The sequence below is a fragment of the Ceratotherium simum genome, chromosome 20 (genome assembly GCF_057802395.1).
Source record: "Ceratotherium simum simum isolate JZ-2026a chromosome 20, ASM5780239v1, whole genome shotgun sequence".
NCBI classification, from domain to species: domain Eukaryota; kingdom Metazoa; phylum Chordata; class Mammalia; order Perissodactyla; family Rhinocerotidae; genus Ceratotherium; species Ceratotherium simum.
Window position 1 is genome coordinate 45,687,620 of NC_141919.1, and position 26,362 is coordinate 45,713,981.

At 38.0% G+C, this 26,362-nt stretch overlaps 1 protein-coding gene across 4 annotated transcripts; it reads right to left on the reverse strand.

Moving 5' to 3' along the window:
- Positions 1–247: 247 nt before the first annotated feature.
- Positions 248–22,957, reverse strand: C9orf72 (C9orf72-SMCR8 complex subunit). Of its 4 annotated transcripts, none has more exons than XM_014786005.2 (12): positions 22,917–22,957; positions 20,872–21,070; positions 17,975–18,462; positions 16,789–16,848; positions 13,491–13,586; positions 12,685–12,749; positions 10,399–10,471; positions 8,520–8,636; positions 6,456–6,691; positions 3,661–3,718; positions 2,185–2,294; positions 248–2,084 (listed from the first exon to the last, which is right to left on the reverse strand). In XM_014786005.2, the coding sequence occupies exons 3-12, from the start codon at positions 18,416–18,418 to the stop codon at positions 1,898–1,900; spliced, it is 1,446 nt and encodes a 481-aa protein (XP_014641491.1). In that variant the 5' UTR covers positions 18,419–18,462; positions 20,872–21,070; positions 22,917–22,957; the 3' UTR covers positions 248–1,897. The 4 variants fall into 4 exon arrangements, with proteins under 4 accessions (XP_014641491.1, XP_087300827.1, XP_087300829.1 ...); XM_087444701.1 differs by lacking the exon at positions 22,917–22,957 and adding an exon at positions 21,661–22,506; XM_087444703.1 differs by lacking the exon at positions 16,789–16,848.
- Between the last annotated feature and the right edge of the window lie 3,405 nt (positions 22,958–26,362).

Here is a 26,362-nt window from a genome sequence, read left to right on the forward strand (position 1 = left end):
TAATATATAAATTAAAAAGTCAAAATGCAATGCTAGGAGTTAAGCAGAAAGTCTTTTTTTTTTTAAAAAAAAAAAAACCATAAGATTCCCACATGATATAGAACCTTTAAATATATTTTCTTTCAAAAGAGAAAATCAATAAAGAAAATAGTTTAGACATAACATGACCATCAGCCGAATAGGAAGCCAGTCAGTCTTTCAATATCTCAGCACTGCTTTTCTGAACAAATAACTGTAAGAGACAATATTTCAAAGATATTTTATTCAAAGTTCTCCATCTAGGAGAAAAGATATATAACAATGTTTACACATGCTTTAATAACTTACTTCACTGTACAACTTTCATTCTATACAACAGTACAATAACCAGCAAAAGGAAATAATCTATCATGTAAAAAGCACTGAGTAAGGGGCATGACAAGGTGGCACCTGTAAATTTTTTCATGACTGAGCTACATACAGCGCATCAGTCATCCAGTTGTATGTGTGTCTAAAAATCAAGATGACTTCACCTTTCTTATTAGTGATGTGAAAGGCCATTAGGATCTTTCAGAACAGAACATGCTGGTTTTGGTTAAATTTGGTGGGTGATGGCTGAGGAGCTCTATCACTTGTATCCCTTTCTTATAAATACTTTTTCCCTTTTGTGTAACTTCCACAGTTTTAAATAAAAATATTTTTTATGGTTGTGTATACTATTATGTCAACACCATTAGAGCACAGAATTATGTTAATCAGTCATTTTATAGCTAGCAAAATGGTCCAAACACATTAAGGAAACAAAAGAAATTGACCACTTAGTTTTGCCAAAGTAGCACCTAGTAAAACTGCACATCAGTAGAGTTTCTCTTGCTAGTTCTCATACGATGCAGGCAGAGAGACGTGGCAATACCTTCAAAAATAGGGGCAGAAATATAAGAAGGAAGAAGACAAATACTATCCTCTGTTCCTGAAAAAAGATCTTGTTATTTAGTACATTCTCTATTGCACTGAATAATCTTGGAGTTACAATGATTGCCAAGTCAGGGTAAGACTATCCAAGAGGAAAACAAGATGACTGATGAGTGAAATCTGAACTTCTTCCAAGTAATTATATTTTCCAAGGGAAAAAAAAAGGCACAGGAGGTACACATTTCAATTTCACTCAAAAATAATGAAAATTAATTTAAAAAGTTGGCAATAACTACTGGCACACAAAATCCAATTTCCTATACTTTCTGACAGGGCTCAGCAAACAAACACACACCACCCTGATTGTGGTTCACCCCAACGGGGACTATACACACTGCTTGACATTTCTACACAGACCGAATCCGAAGGACTAAGTCTACAAAGTAAGATCTAATAATTAATTTCAATTAACCATCTGCTTGATCAATATCTTCTTTCTAAACCCTAATGTATGTTCAAGCTAACTTCCTTTTGTGGAACTGAAATGATTTAGATGCTCTAATTTTCAGCTGATTGCAAAAGCATTACAGTAATCCCACATGCCAAGGAACACCAAGAGATGGAAAGTCGACTAGTATTTTATCTATGAAAGCTAACTCAGATTTCACTCTGATACACGTAAACCATATATCATAAGTTTCAAAAATAGTAGTTGTGGTCAAGTTTATATCCTGTTATCATATCTTTAAAAGACAGCAATAATATGCATTATAATTGTAAACATAAGTCTGTATCCCAAGAGAGCACATCTAGGAAAAGTTACATCCATTGTAATGTGCACCTGACATCCCCTTACAGACTTCTTGTGACAACTGTAGTGTAACTTCAACTGCCACTCCTGAGTAGGACTCTGGGGCATGCCCCAAGGGAATGGTGCTTCCCACACCACTGGGCTACCATAGCAGCAATCACGATTGTGACAAAATACACTTAACAAGTTACACATTCAAAAAGTCATCAGAACATCTCGTTCTTGGACACTAGTATAGAAAGATCTTCCGAAGATAAAGGAGTGCAGGCCTGGTTTAATTTTCTCAGCCAGAGCCATTATTATGTTCAGATCGCCCTCTGCTGTTAAATCAAGGTCTATCTTCAGGTTCCGCAGAGATTTAAAGGGCTTTTTCCCCTTCTGCCTACAAATAATGAAAAAAAAATACATCATATAGAAAATGTCCAAAAGGAACAAAACAAAAAACAACGCACAAAGATTTTCCTTCCTATAGTTTGACTTACGTGTCATCTTCTATATATTTTATTAGTGTCAAGGCTTTTCTGTGAAGGACGAGTAGAAACTGTGCAAGGAAAGTACTCCTGAGAGATAAACCGGGTTTCAAATGAAAGACCTACAGGAAGATGAAGCGTTTTCATGAATGATTTGCTCCCATTCTACGTACGTGGCATGTTGCTATCACAGTATAGACAGTGTCTGGCGGATAACACACATTCGGGCAGGTCTCCTCAGTCGTTTCCACTGATGCCCCCAACACACAGGACTATGGTGGGAGTCCTGGGTCTGGAAGCAATCTGACGGTTTTCTGAAGTCTTCTATCTTATCTTTAAAAATAGACTCATATTTTGCATTCTACCTCAGAATATATCCATATTTATTTTACTATTAAAAATCATGATGTTAAGTTACTTCCAGTTGTGCTACTTAACTTTTTCTGCCCACATCTTCAAATAAAATGGAAGCTCCCAGAAGTTGAGCCACGCTTTGACTATGGTTTTGAGGTATTCACATCTCTCTCCTCTGGGTGGGGGGGTACATGTGGAGTGGTAGGAGGGTTTTATTTCAGCTTAGAAGCATGGAATGACATGACTACAAATTATCCTTGAACTTTGCAACATGTCACAGGCCACAAAGACCTGGATCCAAAATTTCCAGTTAGCCTAAGGATCTCACTACTTCAAGCTACATCTATGGCGCTGTTTCCTGGCCTGATCCCCAGAATGATATTATCACAAAGCTCTGTTATATTTTCTTCAAATGTATAATTAAGCATACTTTTTTCAAAAGAATGAGACAATAAAGATGCTATCACTTATTTATTTATTTATTTTTTTGTGAGGAAGATCAGCCCTGAGCGAATATTCATGCCAATCCTCCTCTTTTTGCTGAGGAAGATCAGCCCTGGGCTAACATTCGTGCCAATCCTCCTCTTTTTGCTGAGGAAGATTGGCCTTGGGCTAACATCAGTGCTCATCTTCCTCTACTTTATATGGGATGCCGACACAGCAAGGCTTGACAAGCAGTGCGTCGGTGAGCACCGGGATCTGAACCTGTGAACCCTGGGCCACCGAAGCAGAGCGTGTGCACTTAACCAGGCTGGCCCCAAGATGCTATCATTTAAATAAAAGTGTACTAAGTTATAAAGACATTTTTGGCTCAATTAAGGCAAATAAAAAGCATTTAAAATCCCTCCCACCCCCGCACAAAGAAAACATCTGGAGTAATAGGTTAGTGCTTGGAATTAAAACATTTATTATTTGAACTGGGGAATGTTGCATCTTCAATTGCTAATATACAGGCTACTCTCATTAACAGTTCAAAAGAAAAATCATGTAGACACTTTAGAAAGACCAGAGACAAGAAAAAAGATAGTGACTTAATTCTATGACATTACACATATATGGTACAGGCATTGTAGGATATACTAAAAAAGAAAACATGTCGCATCATTCACTGACAACCTGAGGGTTAACATTTACCTGATCCAGGAAGGCTTTCACTAGAGTGTCTCTGTGTAAGACATCCTGAAAAATATTCCTATGAAGAAAAGAAAACAGTCCAAATGTTGAAATGGCTATACAATGCTACTTTCCACAATCCCTCACTCCAGCTAATAAACTAAATTCTTAGAAATGGGATATTATGTGTACTCATATTTATAAAAATTAGATATATATATTTTAAATCTCCAAATATATATAACACTTGTATATTCCTGGAGTTTGTCATGCCACTATAATTATTTTTCTCTTAAAGATATAAGTAGTCCCAAGGAGGGTGTGTATCTATCTCTCAATCTATTTTGTACCCTCACCTTATAAAAAAAATGCTGAGAGCCTTAGGCGATTAGTGAATGTAATTACAATTCCTGCCATCTCAAAAAAATAAAACAGTGACAAAAATAAATACACACCTCTAACACCAAAAACCACAACAAAAAGGGTTAACTTTGTGTACTAATAACTTCTAATAAGCAGTTTAGGAAGAAAAACGATACAAGGACGAATGCTAAGAAACATTCACGTGGGATTAAAGAATACACCCAGACGGTTTACCTGCAACACCTTGATCACTGACTTTGCATCAACAAGTCCATCATCTGGCAAGTAACGTGAACCAGCTAGTTAGGAAAGTGCTGCCTGGGCAATGATCAGTTAAGACATAACGCACACTGGAGATAATGTGTGTCTAGCACACCACCTAGGATACAGTGCTTAACAAAAACAAAAGACTCTTCCCTTCCCAGGTCCCAGCCCCCTTGATTTTATCTCTTCTTCCTTCTCTCTCCTTGTCTTCTACTTCCCTAAAGAATTTACTGGTATGCTAGGTTATATTCAAGTCAGGGGGCAATATAACATTTAATAAGGCAAACAACTTTTAACTGAAAATAGTAGGGTCATCATATAACTGACAGGAGTGGCAGGGAAAGGCGTGTGTGTGCAGAGGCAAAAAGGAAAGTACCTAAAATTTCCTAGTTTTAGGAGATGGGTATGCCAAACTACATTAGGAGGAGATGTGGGAGGGGAAGAAATCAGCATCTCACGATTACTAGCTGCCTAACTAGTGGCCCATGTGGGCACTGACAGCACTCCTTCTTTGGCTTTGGAAACAGGATAAGGCATTTAAGTCTAGTGTTCTGAAGATACCTGTTTCACTGATTGAATGCCTTGTTCATAAGTGAATTAGATGAAGCAAAGTGTTAAAAAAGAATATTTCCAGCAACTGATTTTTCATGTACTGGCAGTGAATGAAATTATTTTTAAAAGTTAAAATAAAAAATATCTTAAAAACAAATAATGTTTAAAATAAACTAAAAGGTAAAATATGTATATAATACATAAAAGTTAACAATACCCAATCTAGTGGTTGAAAATGTTATTTTTGGACAATTTCATGTTCAGAAGATTTATTTAGAGCTGGAAACAAATTTTAAAAATTCGTGACATTATTTGGTTATGATCAGCAAAACCAGAATAGCTGGCTAATCACAGTTTGTCAAATCAGGGAGCAAACATAACTGGCTAAAATGAGTAAGAACTGTTACACATATCTCCTCTAAAAAAAAAAATACTACGTGGTTGTAAACCCATTCTAAAGTTCACTAAATTCCCCAAAAAGAGCTCTCAGGCAACCAATCAAAAAAGAGAAAAAATACTAAACACTTTAGGAAAGAAGAAAATGCTTGAAGTACAAATTAATTTTCAGAACTTCTACTCGTGTACCAAAATTACCACCATGTAAAAACTTAGTAACCTGGAATTCCAATTTTGACCAATTTGCTAAACCAATTCCTCTAAAACTTTCTAAGGAACCAGCACGAACACTGGAGAGCTGGGAGAAGATGGGTCCTAAAGAAGCCACCTTCCCGTACCTGGAGACAGAGAAGGCTGGGGGTCCCCTGGACATCATGTTCCTTTCCTGCTTTTGGTCAACACCTTCTGTGTGACCACTGGTGCTCCACATGCCTGCTGCCTCCGCTCAAAATTTTTCTTAGAAACACAGGACAGGGTTACCTGCTCCAATTGTGCTGCTACTTTATACACTCAAACCTGGATTATTCTAGTTAACATTCTATGTGTCAGGCACTGTAAATTGGTCAAAGAGAACCATAATAGTATACTACATTTCTCTTCCTGATTTCAGAACATCATTTAAGTGTTTTCTTAGTGGGTTATAATTCAGATTTATTGTCATCATTTTTTTTCCTAACCAGGTTCGCATTCAACATTTTTTTATCATTACTCTTTTTCTTTTTAACTTACTAATCAGACTTTAGGGTAAGAAATGAATAACACAATATAAAATGCAAAGTAAAAGAATGCTCTATTAATATATTTTGACAGTTTTGGTGTATTTTATATTCATGTATCAAGAAAAAAAAGACAGAATTATTTCTTTGGTTTAGTTAATAAACCTTTTAATGACTCTAATACACTAGTCTATAAGCAGTATTAGGGCTGTGGGGCTGGGGCTGTCTGCTTGGTCTCTATCAACCTTAGCACCTAGTACAGTGCTAGGGGCTCAATATACATTTGTTAAATAAATACTTAAATATTTATTTTTAAGGACTAATCTAACCTATTTTATGGGAAATACAACTACATTAAGAAAAACTTTTAAGCAAAAATGCTTGACTAACCAAATTATTTCTTAAAGCATAATTCTCCTAGTAATATTTCTTTCTTTTTAAACAGACTTGCTTGTTTTTACTCGTAAAAGACACAACTTCATAATACTGCTTAACGACAATATCAATAGACAGGGTGTTACATACAAATCAGGAGTGAAGCTTTCGTCTGTGTAGATGATGGTGTCCTGAGCCATGTCCTCTTCCGAGGTGGCCCTCCAGAAGGCTGTCAGCTCTGATCTCATGTATCTGCGCTGATTATAAATATGTTCGTGACAGGGCGGCATCTGCTTGACGGTGTTGACATCCACATCTATGTGTGTGGTGGGATAGGGAGCGTACATGACTTGCCGGAAGGGCAGCACAAAGCTTCCGGTTGAATCCTGTCATAACGAAAAGAAAATTTACTGCCTTATATGCCAAAAGATAGGAAGAATTACTTTTTAATGGAAAAAACTGCCTTTGAGTTAGCAAATCCATCTCTAGAAATTTATTCTAGGAAATTAATCATGATTGTGTGTAAAGTTTTAGTGACGTGTGCACTTACAGCACTGATTTAAATAGTGAAACCACCTAAACATCCAAAAGGAGAAGTGGTTAAATAAATAAAAATGGTTTATTATTTAGCTGCTAAAAATTAAGTTGCAGAAGTTTATGTGTTGATATTGAAAGACGTGCACAACATACTGTGATAAAAGGAGGTGAAAACACGCAGAGTATAATCCAATTTTTTGGGGGGACAGGGAAGGGAAGAGATGAAAAAAATACAAACAGAAGAAAAAAAGACTAGAAATATGCCAAATAGTAACAGTGGTTATTCATTTGATTATGAGATCACAAGAGACTTTTTATTTTCTTCTTGATTATTCATGTTCGTTTAAATCACAATGAATATGTATTTTTATAAGTAAAAAATGTACTTCTGTCCAGCTATAGTCAGCTGGGTACCAGCTGCCATGGGACAAGCACCTACTGTGTAAGAGGCTCCGTGACATCTGCTATGAACAGAAGACAGAGCCTATGTCCAGTTTCTCACTCTTATAATGGTGTGATAACCATCTTTCTAAGTAAACCTTTCTCCATATATAATTACTTCTTTAGGATGGATTTCCAAAAATATAAATAGTAGGTTAAGTCTTTCAACATTTTTAAGGCTCTTGATATATAATGTCAAAGTATTTTCTGGAAGGCTCTATAATTTATACTTGCATGGAAAACTCAAATATTTTTTCATTAAATTATAGTTTCAAGTTTTCCTCTATGCATCTGATATAGGACTCTTGCAGGGATAGAATTATATAATTAAGTGAGAGGGTGCAGAGGAAATAAAAGTACTAAGCACCTTATTATTCCTTGGAGAGGAAGAAGTTCTAATTTTCAGATTTGTACAATTCAAATCAGAAATAAGTTTTCCTTAAGTAGTTTCCCTATTTAAATACTATTATCGAGCTTATGGCATGCAGATTATTGAAAATGCAAAAGCTGAATACAGTTTTTATTTGCAACAGTTTTTAATTTAATATTTCTTCTTTCGTTTTGCTATGCCTACCTCAAAAAAGCATTCACTATGAGAAACTCACATAACCATTAGGAAGTCTACTTCTTCACATCTCTGACTGTAATTGAAATATCAATAATAGATTCAATAACGTGAACAACTGTCTTCTCTGTAATTATTGACAACAACAGCTAATTTTCATTTATCTGTTTTGCTCCTTGAAAAGCACACTAAATTAAAAAAATCTACAATAATTTTTCTAATATATATATACACATATATATAGGAATTGCTCAAATCTTATACACTTTTTCAAGATAGAAAGTAGCTTTAAATTTTTTTCCCAATAAATGAACACGTTACATAAACATAAAATGGTAACAAAAATTCAAATCTGGTCAGTAAAAAAGAAGTATTCCCATTTTAGACGTGCAACCTGATTAAAGCACACAGTAAAAAAATAATAATCCTGAGCCCAGACAGGCAGCTACAGGAAACCAAAGAGAAATACAAAGAAAGCTATTCCATGATGTTTCAGTGATAACAAATAAATCCATAGACATACACTCTGTGCTCAGACCTGTGTAAAGGAGCCAGCTCTTTGGCAAACAAACATGAGATGCATTAAATGCTACTATTCAAAACATATTCATAAAGAGTCTCAAAAATGATTTAAAAAAATTGCTTTCACTTGTGATAAATGGAAAATATACCTTCAGCAGGCCTTGTACAAAGAGGCCTGACTCGTATTTCAATGATGATTCTGCTTCACATAATCGGGAGCATTTTCTCTCTGCTGGAGTCAGAAAAAGGCATAATGTTCTTACTATCTGTAAAAGAACAGATTTTAGCATTAAAATATGAAGTAAAAAGGCCATTGGTTGGCTTATGAAAGAAATCTGAACAGAAATTTCAATTGTTATTGTCAATAACATACATCGTGAGAAATAAGAATCCCTTAGTCACCTGGAACAGTACATGGGATGTAACAGTTGTTGCTCAAAGTAGGGATTCTGCAGTCAAATAAGTTTGGGAAATGCTGGTAAATTTACTGTATGTCTCAAAACTTTTAATATCTGAATATATATTGGGACTCTTCAGGTGACTGATATAACAAGCAGAGTTTCTCAAACTTATTTGACCATGGAACCCTTATTTTCATAGGAAATAATGACCTAATATAATTACTGATTGTATACCTAAACCCAGCAGCAAGTGTTTTTCAAACAAGAAAACAATTTTGGACAAGAAAACTAAATGCACTTAAATTACGCAGAATTATGGCTTCTGATTAATAGTTCTACATGTGAAATCCCACGATAATGAATATCAAAGAGCATCCAAATCCTTCAACAGAATGAGAATTAATACTATCAGATTTGATTTAAAATAAGCACACCATTGGCTGAGGTTTACAAACCTATGCTTCTAACAGGATGTGATCTATAGTTCTATTAGGAAAAACAGAAAGCCATGTAACTATGTTGGAATTCAGACTACATTCAGAGAATTTTTATATTAAAGCAGTGGCTTTCAATCTAGAGCAATGGCAACCTTTTTCTCAAATTAAAAGATAAAAGAGAAGCTATTAAGCCAGAAGAGGGTGTGGGATGAGAAAAATATTTAAAAAACACAGAGCCCCAACCACAGAGCCTTTGTCCCTCCAACAAGTGACTGGGAACCCCCTCTGTGCAACCTGAAGGCTTTGGGGGACACAGATGGAAAGCTACTTTCTTAGGGTAACAGAGATAATTATAAGTCACTAGATGCAATATAAAAACAGAGGTAAACTAATCTTTCATAAATGATTGTATGAGAAACATAATTTTGGTAAATTATAAGGTCATGTAAATATACAAGGTAGCTTATTACAGAAAAAAATTACAAACGTATTTATCAAGCAAATAATCACTCCTAACATAGTTCCTGTGTAAAATTTAAAAAGAAAAATGAGGTTTAATTAATTTGATGGATTAGGTGCACTTATCTCTCTCTATTTAGTGGTCAGTGAAGAAAAGCACAAAATCCCTTAGCTTATCACCTGGATAAATGCTTGGAAAGTAACCATTCATTAATTCTTTATTAACTCATGTAGCACTGAAGGAAGTGGTCACAAATGCTATTGCATCAAGTATAATCTTCATCAACCATTTAATAGCACTGGGTTCCAAAAAGGGAAAGATTGAGGGGAAAAGCAAGATAACGAAATCAAGATAAATGATCAGATAACATTTCTTTGGAATTAGTACCAAAAGTACATGCCTATCTTCATGTTTATTAAAGATAGCATCAGGAAATAGAAGACACATTTTTTTAAACTATCTGATTTTAAAATAATCTCAAAACCATTTATATAATACAGAGACTGGTATTTATAATTATAGAAATGACTCTGATAAATGACTTCCTATTCAAACAATTTACTTTAAACACATTTTTGAAACAGGGTGCCACAGTAATTTGGTCAGATTATATTGCCTTCTTATACTATTAGATCATCTTGACTGCAACCTAACCTTTAAATTACAATCCATGATATGTTAGCAGTATTAAAAAAAATCTGATTATTTGCTGGGTTATAAAATAAATTACCTTATTTACTTTCTCTGCACTGCTACCTACAACGACAGAACAGCCACAGGTTTGCAAGTGTGAGCTAATGGCACTGGAAATCGAAGAAAAAAGATGAGAAACATTGACTGTAAAATAATTTCACAAATTAAAAAAAAAAAATAAAGGCAAGTGAGCTTCAAATAACTTAGAATAGCTTTACAGGATGAACACCAAAGCTGTAAGTATAATGCCACCTTTATTTCTATAGTGCTTCACATTTTCCACATGCCTTTCACAGAGATTCTCTCACTTGAACCTTAAAACTGAGTTAGTAAAATATCACCATTTTATAGTGGAAGAAACTGAAGTGTGGAGAGGTTAAGTGATTTATTTAAAGTCAAATGGGATTAAAAGTGCCGTTATGAATGGCTGACACTGAGCAGAATCAGGACTAAAGTGCTCTGATTGAAGCCATGTAAGGTTCTAGGTTAAATACACTTGTGCACCTGAGATTCCATCATGAATATAGAGGAAAAGACTGGATATAAAGCAAATACTTTATCCTTTCATTCTCATTTAAAAAAATTAAATTTCATGATCATCTGTAATTGTAAAGAAACAGTAAAGTAGAAGATGACATTAAACATATCAAGAGAGCACCTCGGATAGGGATTAACACACAGGCATTCAATTAATATTGGCTATTGTTAGTGTTATTATCATTTTCCTTGGAAGAAATATAAATAGACAATGTTAGCTCTTAGCTATTGTTATCTGCTTATATGTGCCAGTGTTTTAAGTGCTTAATATGATTTCTCTCACTCAATGCTTACAACAACCCTATGAAGTAGGTACTATTATTATTATTCCCATTTTACAGATGAGGAAATGGAGGCAAACACAGCTCAGTAGCTTGTCCAGGTTCACACAGCAGTTAACCCTGGAAGTCTGGTTTTAGAACCCACACTCTTAAGTACTAAAATCTCCTGTAAGATGGAAAGGATCAGTACAAATATGAATAATTTTCTCTTCTATGCCAAAATAACTTAAGTCCATCCACAGTGCAACTTAATTTGAAAGGGTTCTGCGATATTGTGATTATAAGAAATATATATTTGGTCATTCAGATATTTCTCAAATATATTTGGTCTTCATCCAGTTTCTGGGTCACAGCTCTGAAAACCCCTGGAATTTCCTGCTCTGAAAACCCTTGGAATTTCCTAAGTGTTGCGAGTGATAAAGGCGTCTTTTGTTGTGTGAATGACGTGACTGTTGGAAAGCACCTAAGGATGGAGACTGGTTGCAGCCAACCACGTGATTAGAGGGCTGGAACTCGCAGTCTCATCCCCTGACCTTGGGAGGGGAAATGGGCTAGAGGTTGAATCAATCTCCAATGGCCAATGATTTAATCAATCATGCCTATTTAATGAAAATAAAAACCCAAAAGGATGGGGTTCAGAGAGTTCCCAGGCTGGTGAAAACGTGAAGATCTGAGGAGAGTGGCATGCTTGAAGAGAGCATGGAAGCTCTGTACCCTTTCTCCATACCTCGCCCTCCGTGTCCCTTCCATCTGGATGTTCCTCTGTATCCTTTATCATATCCTTTTATGATAAAATGGCAATCCAGAAAGTAAAAATACTTCTCTGAGTTCTGTGAGCACTCTAGCAAATTAATGAAACCCAAGAAGGCGGTCGTGGGAACCTCTGACCCCCCAGTGGGTCAGAATTACAGGTAACAATCTGGACTTGCCACGGCATCTGAAGTCCAAGGAGTGGGTCCTTGGAACCTCCAAGCTGTAGCAGGTTGGTCAAAAGCACAGGTAACAACCTGAGCTTGCAACTGGTATCTGAAGTTGGGGGAAGAGAGGAACAGTCTTGTGGAATATGACGCTGTCTCTGGGCGGATAGTGTCAGGATTGAGTTAAATTGTAGGACACTGTGTTAGTGTCCAGAGTATTGTCTGTTGGTGGTAGGGGATTCCACCATGGAACTGAATACAAGAACCTCTTTAGGTTCTTAGTTTCAGCTTTAATGAGAAGTAAAACAAGAAACCGGAACCACACAAGGGACCAAGACTTCTTGTCTAGGGACTATGGAAACTCAGCTTCTTTAAATATTAGTAAGAGTAACATCAAATACATCACAGATACGTAATAAATAAAAAAACTCACAAAGCTAAGCAATAGTTCAAACATGCAATGTTGTCCCTAGAATAATCTGGGTAGGTATTCTCTTATTATTTTCTTCTTTCCAAATCTTGTCGTAAGTGGGCATAAGATTTGTATTGGCTTCATCCAGCTTTTACGAAAAGAAACAAGATTCTTACTTGAGAAGAAAGCCTTCATGACAGCTGTCACCAATATCATCATCACTGAGAACTGTATCAGCTATCTAAAATGCAACAATGACAACAAAAATTATTCTGGCTATAACATAGTGTTGAAATAATCTCTTAATACACAAGTTTTCTGAAGTCTAGGTGCAGTCTAACACACTGCCCTCATTTCTGAGCATCAAGAGTCCCCATAAAACACTCAGCACTACCCCACACTCTGGGGAGGACAAAGGGGAAAACTGGTCAGACAGGTTAAGCAACAATTGTTACAGAACCATCCTGAGCCGTCAGGATCAGGAGACAAATCTGAATGACCAAGTCAGAAAGCAACAAGAATAGTTTCCCAAAGATTTCTCTGTACATGCACACTGTGTGATTCACAACGTCCTCAACAAAAGTTGAAGGCAATTAGATTAGTGAATATCAGTAAACTTTCATTAATTGCCACTTATTGTACAAAGCTTTGTCACAAAAAGTACTGCATGAGATACTGATTGCTTAGTCTATGAGGTCTGGAATTCTCCCAGTTCCAAGAAATACAAAAGTGGTGAAAAAACCTAAATAAATTTAATTTTATCATAACTATCACTGACCAAAACAGCCTCTGTTTGGCCAAAAACTTCAGGATTTTAAGTGAGTTTGTTAAAGTGGCTAATACTTCATATGAATAATATGTATGACAAAAAATGCATACTGCTAAAATTAGAATATTACCAATATACATAATAGTAATATAACTCGAGGGAACTGATGAAGGGTGCCATTGCTCCTATTTAACCAGGTAAGTAAGAACTTACATCTATTTCTTCAGGAACACTGTGTGACTTCATAGATGAAAGCAGTTCCATGACAGGAATTACTTCCCCAGTAAGCATTGGAATAATACTCTGACCCTGCACAAAAAAAGCAAAGTGAGGTGAAGAAAATCACACAATATAGGATAAGCTGGGCAATAAAAAATTAAAAACTGAGAGCAAAGAATAACACCCTTTGATAGAAATACTTGATAACTTGTTAAAACACAGCCCCAAACAAGTCCACTACTACATACATTTCTAAAGGATTTACATGCTAGTTAAGACTCATTTTCATTCTTCCAGGAATAATTTTCTTTAGTCAAAATGGAATCATTGCCTTATCATTTACTGTTACATGCAATGATTAAATCACCAAGCCAAATTTAGAAAGGATCTCCTTTGAAATTTATTTGAGATATAAAAACTCTTGTTAATTACAGGTCATTGACGCATTGTATATTTAAAAACGAGGAAAGCTAAGCATAAAAAGACTTTGAAGTCCTCAGCAAATGACTCAGTAGTAAAGTCTGAATCAATATTCAACCTCCATATTCATAATAATGTATAATCTACCCAACTGCAAATCAAAATCATCACACATATTTTATGAATCAATAAAACAAGTTTCCTTCAGAGTTCTTTCAAGATACTACCACTACTACTTATTACATCTCAAATATGTAATTCTGAAATTTGTAGTTTCTAGAACGAAATTGAAAACTGACTATAGAACACTAAAATGCAGAGCGTCTGAAATACGGGTGATCCGTCATTTATCCTCTGCCACCAACCGCTCCCTCAAAATTTTTTGAGCATCTGAGTATGTAAACTTTCAGAGAGGTAGATGAAATTGTCATATGTCTATCAATTTTTAGCTCAACAGGTTTTTAAAATCACATACTATTTAAAGTCAATCTAACAACAGTTTTTTTCTCACTCACATTTCATGACACGATTTTATTGAAACTCTTCACATGCATCTTTAAATTAGAACCGTAGTCATTCGAGTCATTTTTTGAGTGACCAAACCCATTTTTCCAGAGCCCCTTATCATGTAAGTTGCTTGAGAATTTAAATGTGACGTTGTCTCTAGAAATTTTATCCTAAGCCATAAGCCTCTTTGCATCATACAGATTTTATTATTTTAAAAATTTCAGCCTGTAGGAACCTCCAAACATTACCACTCATTGTTTCTGCTTTTTAATTTTTAAAATGCTTGTTTACAATCAACATGTGCAATTCCACAAGAATAATGACTGAAGAAGCTATGTTAAATTTGCTTCCTTGTAAAGCAACTTTATCAGATGACAGCTATAAGCATCCTGAACTAGCACTGACTGAAGTTGTTTCAGACTAATGTGTCATCCCCAAATAGTATTTATTTGTTCAAAATAAAGTCATTGAAAGCACATGATGTGAAATTTGCAAGGACTGAATTATCAGGCAACTCCTTCTTTTCAGAAAGGATAATTGCAGGAAAATACCTTCCCATGGTATGTCACACATGGTATCTCAGACATTTATCATCATAAGTTAATGGATATGCTCATTGAAGCTTAACAAAAAAGTCCTACAAGGCTGAACACAGAAGAGGCTCTAAAAGCAAGTCCCTCAAGTTTCTTTTCCTCCTTGGACTTCTCTAACTTGAGCTCAGCAGGGGCATGTTTCCCCTTTAAAACCCTCCAGTTTGTCCAAATATACAGAAGCGGTAGGATAACATTTTCAAGAACAGCCCTTAAAAGAGAAATAAAACTAAGTTAATAGTGGTAAACTTTGTAAGTACAGGTTTCTGGTTTGGAAAAAATAACCCCAGTAAAAGTAGGATTTCATTGGGTCCTAACTTTCCTTATCTTGAGATAACTCTATAATGACTCCATAATTAGCAGGTACATCTAGAGGCTGGTGAAAGTCACCCCATTCATTGGCACCCTGCTTAGTGACCAGCCAGTAAAGGCCCGGCTTCTCTGGGTAAAGAAAACATTTTCTTCTAAGTCTCAGATTTTTCCCCAGAATTACTTCCTCAGGCCTAGAAAGTTATTTACAAAAGCATAGACATAACAATGTTGGAAAAGAGGTCATTTTACAGGGTTTTGAGTTTTCCTTGTTTATGTCCTTGTATTTTCAGAAATTTTTAGAAAAGTTATTGTTTAAAACTACCATTCTGTCTGAGGCATGCTAAGGAGAACCAGAGCAGAGGCAATCCAGCCATGCTCAGACCGGAGTTTGAACAGAAGGAGCGTGGAGGGTGGCCAGGGGCTAAGGGAGTAGAAGTAAAGGAGCCTTTCTCCACTGAAGAGTCCCTTTCAGAACTTCTCTGCTTTACACTGAAACAGTTTGCATCTAATTTCCATAAGGGAAGCCAAATCCTTGCAATCATGCTTCTCAAACTCTGGTGCCTGCTCTCTAAAGGTATTCAAAGCCACAGGATAAACACCGCCTGTTCTCCTAGAGACTTGATATTATCAGAAACCTGATGAATAAGAAGGTGAAGAATGTCACTGGGAAATTGTAATATTAAAACAAATAGACAGGGGCCGGCCTGGCCTGGTGGCACAAGTGGTTAAGTGCGCGTGCTCCGCTGTGGCGGCCTGGGGTTCACCGGCTTGGATCCCAGGCTCGCACCGACGCACTGCTTGTCAAGCCATGATGTGGCGGTGTCCCATATAAAGTAGAGGAAGATGGGCATGGATGTTAGCTCAGGGCCAATCTTCCTCAGCAAAAAGAGGAGGATTGGCATAAGATGTTAGCTCAGGGCTGATCTTCCTCACAAAAAAAAAAAAAAACCAACCAAACAAAAAAAACAAATAGACATATCATAGAACAAAATGTAAACTGCATGAGTTTTAAAGACACAACACGAGACTTCAAAGAAATATGCTTAGAGCTGTGCCTGCACCCCTAGACACAGTAGGGGTATACTCACTTGCCTCCTGTTATAACTACTTCTGTGGAAATGTTTGAGAAGCAATACCTTAAAGAAAATTTCACATAAAATTTAAAATTTTTACTATGAACAAGTTATTCGAAACTCACTCTTTGCAATGAGAAAAAAAGTTAGCAAAATAATAATTTGTAGATGCAACTGCTGTTATCCTTTGCGTATTTAACTCTTCAGGTCTAAGGTATGGAAATTTTCATCCAGTTTATTCCATACATCTTCATAAAGGCTCTGTTCATTCTCAGGCTCACTCTGTCAAAATAACATGGCTTCAGGGCCCTCACAAAAGTAGCCCTCAGCCTTACATAAACACACGCCCTGAGCTCGGTGGTGTTTGATAGCATGCTATCTGCACCTTACCTGATCTTCCATTCTCTCTGTGCCTTCTAAGACTATTTTCTGGACATTTTCTTGCCTTTCCTGAGCAAGAGAAAATTCATTAAAATTTAAAAAACACGAGCACGACCTTTTGATACTTGCTTATTTTTTTGCAATACAGTTAAATGGCAGACATGTTCTTGTGTAACCTAGTTCGTGGGAAAAATACTTTCCATTTTAAGGCAGAAAAAAAGGTGGGGGGCAGGATATTAACCCAACAAATTCATGCTCTCATAGACAATACAGAATAAAAGAAAAACACCTTTTTTTCCTGCAGTTAAAAACAGATAATTTAGCAGCAAACAGTCAATGAAACATCTGCATAGCTTTACAAAGGAACTAATGATTTGCACTTTTCAAATTAAATAAGATCAAGTTGAATCTGGGAATTCCTGATTTTGAATGATTTTCATAAACATGTAAGAAATAAGGAGGAAGCCTGCTAACATAGTAAACAACAATTCTTTTAAAAGATATTATTTTTCCTTACTATCTGGTAAAAGGCTTATAAAATTAATAATGCTTTACCGGACTTCCATATTACTATCAAACTGCTAAGTAGACAGGAGAATTAAATTTGTTCTTCAAATCTCATGTAAATATAAATATCACTATATATTAAACTATAGGATTTAAGGGATAACAGTAATTTCCTCTAGCTCAATCTGCAAAATTAAAAGGAATATCTCTTAGAAACCATTTGGTCCAACCTCCTCATTTTACAAATTTCAGAACTTGGCAAAGAAGTTAAAGGGACCAAAGGCTACATTACTCAGCCACCCGCTTATGAAACAATTGTTTTGAATTGCCTGTACCTACACATGGCAGTAGGTCAAGGACAGGGTCATGCAAAGCAAAAACAAAAAAAATGGTTTTAGAGTCAAGGGCTCTCAAGACAAACCTAGACTCTAAAACTTATTATGTTCTTGATATCTCTAAGCTTTAGCTTTTTATCTGTAATGTGGAGCTATCATCTCCTGCCTTCCAAGTTATTATGAAGATCATTGACATCAGACTGGATCTATCTGTATCCAATAAGGTAGACACAAATAACAGCTATTGTTTGAAGTTAACTGGATATAACTTCTAAAAACTAGATATAAATGTATCAGAAGATAAACTTTCAACAGCTGGGTTAGCATGATTAATAAGCTCAAAAACCACTCACCTTGTGCATCCATATCCTTCCCTTCCTGATAATGTGTGTTAATCTGTCAACACACACTCTGTGAAGTGGGAGGTAGAAGCTAAGTTCCGTCTGTGGAAGTATAATTGATAGTCCATATGTGCTCCTATCCCCATTCCAGTTTCCATCGAAGATTAATGAAACAATAATTACTCCTTTTTCAGACAAGACAAAAAACTTTACATCGATAGCCCCGCTCTCCGCATTTCGAAGGATTTCTCCATTTAGGGTGTGGTTGGCAAGAAAAGTTATTTCTCCGTCGCTGAGAAGTACTTGTTCTGTCTTTGGAGCCCAGATGTGTCTTACTCTAGGACCAAGAATATTGTCCCAGTAAGCAAAGGTAGCTGCTAATAAAGGCGATTCACCACTTAAAGCAATCTCTGTCTTGGCAACAGCTGGAGATGGTGGTGGACAGAGATTCGACATCACGGCATCCCCACTGTCACATTATCCAAATGCTCCAGGGGTACCTAAACAGTGACAAACAAAACCAATGATCAGGTGCAGCAATTTTAAAGACATCCATCAAAAACTCAAATGACTTAGGCATATGTGGTTTTCTCCTCTTCAGTCCAAAAAGATTTGGAAGCATGCCTCTCACCAGGATAGAGACATTCAGTCAGTATGGCAGGTGCACATTAAGTGTTTGCTGATATGATGATAATTTTACAATCATAGTAACTTGTCCCTTATGTTCAGGACCTACACTTAGAAATCCAAAATAATAATGAACTAAAAAAGGGCCTCTGAACATTGATATGAAATATTATATACTAAAGCTCCTAGAATAGATCCCCACTGTTCCCACATATCCAGTCTATGTGCAATTCTAATATGATGGATATTTGGTTCCTAAACCATAGCAACTAAAGAGGAGCAAATTGGGAAGGGGAGGGCTCAGCTAGAGACCATGACACTTGTGGGTTGAACTGTGGCCTCCCAAAATACGTGTTCAAGTCCTGACCCCCTGTAGCTGTCAATGTGACCTTATTTGGAAATAGGTGTAATCAAGCTAAGACTGGGTCATACTGGAATAGGGTGGGCCCTAATCCAACGACTGGTGTCCTTATAAGGAAAGATTTGGAGACAGGCAGACATAGAGGAAACAAGGCCACGTGAAGACAGAGGCAGAAATTGGAGTGACACAGTTGTAAGCCAAGGAACGCCAAGGATGGCTGGCAACCACTAGAAGCTAAGGAGAGGCAAGGAAGGATTCTTCCCTGGAGACTTCAGAAGAGCAGGCCCCTCCCGACACCTTATTTCGACTTCTAGCTTCCAGAACTGTGACAGAATAAATTCGCATTGTTTTACATCACCCAGTTTGTGGTACTTTCTTATGGCAGTCCTAGGAAATTAGTAAAACACCTGACAGTAGAAATACCTTAAAGCTGCTAAAAAAAAAAAAAGACAAAGGATTGCAAAAACACAAACAACCTGGAACGGTAATTAAAAATGAGCAAACAGTCCTGTTATTCTCAATGAACTCTCTGGGTACCAGTGTACTAAAGTCCAACAATGGTGTTTAAAATGACACCGAAACATCAAGACAAAGATACATACATTTAATATGCTATTCAAGAAAGCAATGTAGCAGTTTATCATTAGAAAGAGAGTTCTATACTAAATGGCTAAAATAAAAAAGCTTCAGTTATTTAGAAGATGTAGAGAACCAGACGAGTGCACAGGCCCTGTTCAAGCCTTTCAATCTACTGAGAAAATAGAGAAGAGGGAACCGCCCAAGGTCACAGAGCTGGGCTAGAATCCAGTCTCTTGTGTATCTTGAAACACTCAAATATAACACTGAAAGTGTACATTCTACGTGATATGAGTGTAAAACGAATCATTCTTGCCTAATATTAAAATTGAATACTTGTGTTGAAAGACCGAAAATAAAAAAAAATTATGACAATTTTATTTAAGCAAGCCTAAAATTGTGGAATCTAGTCCTCTTAACGGTAAAGGATAGCAGTTAGTAAGTGAACTATGATATACCTATTTTTGCCTATATGATTGCTTAGGGAGATAACATTTGATCTATAACTAAATTCATGTCAAAATAAACCATTTTACTTAAAGAATTTTATCTATATCTTGTCAAGAGAGTTCAGAGATTGATGAAAAGCAGTGACTTCTATTTTTAAAGTATCAAATGAGCACTTTTATCATGGATGTCAAGAATAGGTTTACAAAGCTTGGCCAGACACTTCATAGTAAGTATGTGCAGAAATGGTTTCACACAAAGGCAGTCCTCATGTGTGTATTTTTCATTTCAGAAATTCATTGAGGGAGTATTTACTTTTTAACATGGTATATCAATTTAATAGTCTTAAGAGACTACAGTGGACATAAGCTGTCAAGTTTATTTAATACATCCACTGTTTTGGATACAATTTAAACAGTTTACAATGATAGAATACAGGAATATAATTTGAATTGAAACTGTAATGATGCTACTGTCATCATTAACAACAGCAAACAAGGCCAAGGAGATGAATTAAGTAAACAAACAGCCATAAAATTATATTGTATCATATTTTTCTTTGGTTCTTTCTTTTGGATAAAAAAAGGTGAATAATCATAAAGGTAATATTATAACTTAAACATTTCATCATTACACTGAAAATAAAAACATTTCCTAAAACCGAATGAAGCCCTACAGCAAATCTGGTTGGACTATGGGAAAATTCTCTACCTGGTTATGAAAATTAAACTATTTAAACAATTAATCACATTCATTCTCACTGCTAGTATCATTTGAAAGAAAACAAAAGGATAACGTGGAATTGTTTAGCTTAACATCCTGCCAAAAGAAAGAATCCGAGAAATGAAATGTCACAGAGAAGTATAATTAGGAGAGTTATAAAAATGATTTTACTAACACTTAAAGTCATCATCTTTGGTGAGGAACATCCATATATACAAATGTGGCTGAAAAAAGTCAGTTCAAAACCAAAAGTCTTTTATCTACATGTCTTATTTACATGTAGTGTTGGCTACTCCAGAGCATTATCAAACATTAACCATAGTCTTTTGAGGGAAGCCAGGATCCAAATTGGGTGACGCGATGGCTTGCCACTCCTGTAAACAAAGAACAGGGTTCATGAGGATGTAACAACATACCTTCTGAAAATAATCCAACATATGCAGACACAAAAATTATGTTAATTATCATCTGTTAAAACTGTTAGCAGAGTGGTAGCTTTGAAGCTTTGCTTCTTCTTAAACTTTTGCTAATCATTAGCCATCTCTTCTCCAACTGTTATTTAGAAAGTTGGTTGGTCCACTGCTATTGTAAACCAGAATTCTACCACCATAAAGCCCCACTTCTTGTAACCATGCTTTCTGTTTATTTTCTCCCCGTCCTAACAGAAGCAAGGTCCTAAACCAGCCCACCTTCCAAAACAGAAGCTCCCCATGCCAACTTTAATGACAGTGAACCACTTGTAACTACCAGACAGCAATACTTTCTAAATTTTTATTTTTATCTAAATTTTTAAGGCAAGACTGGAGATGAAGTTCATGGTATCACTATCAGGCTCTCGCTCTCTCCCATATCCAAGTTTCTCAGATAATAGCCAATTTCTTTCTCTGAAAGCAAATTTTGGACTGCTAACAGAGCCAAATAAAGAGACTATTTTATCAACTTTATAAGGAAAATAGACCTTTACCTCCTATGAATTGCTTTCTGGAGCAGGTTAGTGCTGGCTTAGTGCATAATCTGCAATGTGGTCTATAATTTCTCTCATTTGTTTCATATGTATACAGGGCATAGTCATCATGAGGCAATTTCCAAGTGATACAGGGCTTTCCCAGTGGCAAGTCTGGCGGAGGTGCTGGCAACAGTGTCTGTGTCACCTAACATCATCATATTTCAAGTATTCTGACTCCATAGTATTAATCTCTCATATACTATATTGTTGCTTCAGTGATGTTTCCATTACCTCAGAAGTTTTCTAAAGTGTGAAAAAAATGGTATCTAAGGAACAGTATTTTCCAAATTAAAAGTAATGTCAGATGTATTGTGTCCCCTCACTTTGCATCACAGGTGAGGGATGCGCACAGGCTGAATCCATATTCACCCACTGGCCACAAACCTGCCTGTTACTTTACTAGCACCTACTAGCACCTAACCATCTCCCTTGTTTCTGAAACGGTCACCTGTCTCGGGCAAGTTAAGTGCGTGACCTCTCTCTGTCTCCTGAACACAGAGCCTGGCGGAGATCCCCGGGGCCAGTGAGACCCGGTGTGGACACGACAGATGTGTAATCAGTGCGCTTCTTTCCGCAGCTGATACCATCAGTCAAGTGATGCCCAAGTCACAGCGGTCACTTCCTTTAAGTAAGTCTGTGTAATCTCGGGGCTGTGAAGCAAGAGGTCGTGCCCCACGGAATGGGAGCACAACCCAGGCTAGAATTGCTGCCCAAATTTACAAGACATCAGCAATCCTTAGAAACTTCTATTCGAATTCTCTCAGCGAATACTACAGCATGTCCACACCGCCATCCCACCCGCATCATTATCTCCTCTGGGACCCCGACGTGGTCCGCAGCAGCCGCGCACCGCCTGCCCTCTGGCCTTCCCCCGGCCAGGCCTCCCGGTGCCCGAGGCTCCCCTCCCCCGAGCCCGCGGCGGGTCCTCCGGGTCCCCGGGAGGCGCGGGCTCGGGGACTGCGGGCGCGAACCGGGAGGAGGCCCGATCCCCATCCCCTGGTCTGCGCCGCCGCCGCCAGGAAGCCCGGGCCCGGATGCAGGCAACCGCACTGGTCGCCGGGCTGGAACACCCGACGCCGGCTTTTGGGCAGGGAAGAGAGGGGAACAGAGAGGATGAGCCCAGCAGAGTCCCGCAACGAGGCTCCGCCGCGACCCCCGCGACATCCCCGCACCCCGACGCCAAACAGCCGCGAGCCCGCCGGCCTCTCACTCACCCTCTCGCCGCCGCCTGCGCCTCCGCCGCCGCCGCCGCGGGCGCACAGACCGCAACCGCAGCCCCGCCCCGCCCGCCTCTGGCCACGCCCCCGGGCCCGCCCCCGAGCGACCACACCCCCCGACGCCCATCCCGCTGCAGGCCGCCCATCCCGCCCTGTGTTCTTCTGGTTAAATATTATCGATCTTTCCTCGTTCACCCTCAGCGAAGACTGTGAGAGCAAGGGGAGGGCAGAAAGGGCGGGAAAAACAAAACACACACCTCCTAAACACACACCGCTGCTCCCTCTAGACCCCGCCCCTAAAGGGGAGGACCGGGCAGCAGCCGTGGCTGACGCCTCTAGCGCCATCTTTCACATGGGCGGAACAAGTCCTGGCTGATACGCCTCCTTTCCTCGTGGGACACCGTAGGGGCGCCTTGGCATTTTCGATTTGCGATTACGTGAACCCACGAGGCCTGTGAAAGGTGTGGGCTCGCATTGCTCTGTCTCTCTGCTCAATGAGGCGCCCCATGAGAATGTGGGCGTAAGGTGTTAAGCGAGAAAGTCGTGTTCTTAGTGGGGCAGGCTGCCGGGCCCCGAAAGCAAGCAGAGTTGGTGGTTGAGAAAGGTGTTGTTTGTGCTTGGCAGGTGGTGGGCACTTAACAAATATTTGATGAGGGAGTGGATTTATTTTTGCCTTAGTACACAGTTAAGTACACTGTAACTTCACCCCAAATCCGGTTAGGTAACTTCCTTTTCCCACAATACGTAGTCACCACATTTTTGTTTTCTTTACGTGCAAGCATTTTCTCAAGCATGATTTTCACACCTTTAAATGTTATTTTTGCTAGTTGCACAATGTGGATGAGTTGGGTTTTTTCAACCTTTGAAAATGGTTGAAAGTTAGCTTAGCCTTTTGGTCTGCAAGAGTGTTTAATCAGGTTATTCGCTACAGATGAATGGCACTTAATATTTTTCATCTTTAAAAATCATACAGCATGTCTTTACCATTCACTGAGGAAGCAAGGGAGGAATCAATACACAAAGTGACTCCCCCAAACCTATACCCTCTGCAGAAATAGACCCCCTACCCACTGCTCTATGCTTATATCATAACACCGAATAACTTCCATTTATCTGGTTCCTGCTGTGTGTTTGGTACTGTGCTCCTCAATCCACGGAAAGAAATATGCTTAATCCTCCCCACATATCTAGGATGTAGATATTGTCATCCAGTTTTGTGCAATGCCAGAGCCCACTGAGTCCTGAGGACACTAGGCTGGTACGGAGTTGGTGACAGCCCTTCTCAGATAACACCTGTAGGGGATAATACTTATACCCCCAGTTCAGAGTAAGATTGAGACTCCGATTAAGTGCCTGGGAGAGGAATATAGCACCAAGAACAGTTTTTCATACTTCAAAATTTTGCCTAGAGACAAAATAATTTCCCTTGTCTCCAACAGAGGTCTGGTTTTTTGCAATATCAACCTTAGAACAACTATGCTTGCTAAGAGAGAAATAATCAAACACCAAGGCCTAGATTCTGCATGACCATGAGAAAATATGTAATTAAAGGGGCTCTGTATGCATGATGCTTTGTGGCTAGTGAATGTAAATTATTTCCCCCAGGTCTAATTGAACAATTATTTAGGCATTCTGTAGCAGTAGCTTGTATGTCTTTCAAAAGATCGGCGCAAAAAAACCAGGAGGGAAAAGTAATTATGACAGTACTGTGGTCCACAGTACTTGTATTCTCAGAAGTGTAAAATCAGAGGGCAAATATCCTAGCCCACATCCCTTTTTCAGAGAACCAAAGAGAAATGATATTAAGTACATAGTAATGTGATACATATTAGCAGCACCAAAGGATGGCTTGGGAGGGCTTAACCCTTATCCCCTCCAAACTCTGTTAATCAGTCCAAACAAACTACCCCAAATAACTGTTCCGTGTAAGTGAAAATAGGTTTTGCTATTGAAATATACTTCAGGCAAAAGCCCTAGTCCCCCGTTTCCAACCAGAATGATTCCCTAAGACCCTAGTTAGAATTTTTTGAGCTATCCAGTTATCCACATATAATTAATGAGCAATCATACAAAAAGGCTCTCCAACTAGGGGAGCAGTGAAGCAGATGGTTATGAGCTTGGCCTCTGGCATCAGAGCTGTTGTAAATATTTCTGCCTTTAATTAGTTATGAGATTTTGGGCAGGATTTAACTTCTCTGTGCCTCAGTTTCCTCAGCTGCAACATGGCAAGTGGAATAATTTTTCACAGGGTTGTTGTGAGGCTCACCTGAGATCAAGCAAGCTAAGAATTTAGAACAGCACATTCAAGAAATGGTGGCCCTAATCTCAATTTCAGTAACTACGAATGGACAATAGAAGAAATTACAAATGATGTATAAACCTCTTAAATTATGTGCATATTTATAATTCCAATAAATATAATATCAGAACCTGGGGAACGTTCTCGCTACATTACAAGTGTCAGTTATTGTCAGGAAGCCTTTCCCCTGTCTTCTCTTTATTAATGAATTTCAGAAATGTATTATGTGCTGCTTCGGAGCTGGAGCTGAGGACTTGATTACCTCCCATTTACCAAGATTACAGCAAATTAGATTGAAATGTGACTGGCACGTGAACGATCTGATGTCGGACATGGATGAGGAATATTGCTGTATAAACCACAGTGAGTTTAATTTCTTTTAAGTAATGAGATTTTATATGGTTGTCTTAATCACTGCAGACTTATCAATATGCATTTTATGGTATATTACCTTTTGGTTGGAATATGAATGAGCCAACACCCAACTGAGGTACTTCCAGTTGGAATCTTGGTTCCTGGATATATAAAGTTGGTTCTGTGAGCTAGTGTGGTATAAATGGTTTAGAAAGCTCTAGTAGGTTCATGTGTACAGCCAGCAGTCTATAGTTCTAGTAATGCACAATGTAGGCAATGCCTCTGCAAGAGAACATCATTAGGATCCAATATATATTTCTTTTCAGATCCTCTTGAGGCTCACTATTCTACAAACAATAAGCCAGTAAGCTTCTCGGTGAGAGGAATCACATCCTCAACCTGGTATTAACCTCTGTTCCTTCCATGTTGGTGATCTACCCCTTGCAGGCAACAGTAGTGAGTGATCTAAAGCCCAGAATAAAGAGTTCCCGAGGGGAAGAAATGCCAAGCTCATTACAGCGTCATAACACACACAACAAGGAGAACAAGAAGTAGGAAGAGAGGCCTACCATTTTCTTAAATCTTAAGACAAGATCATTAGCTAATTTCTTATAGAGGAAGACAGATTTTGAAGTTGTATTTTGATAATTTGGTCATAATTTGACGGAGTTTAGATGCAATTCACAGTGCACAGTGATGGTTTTGGTGCTGCTCTACTGTATGTCTGAGTCACGGTGGACCAGTAACATGAGCGGCAGCTCTCTCAATGGCGGCAACTCCTCTTCTAGCC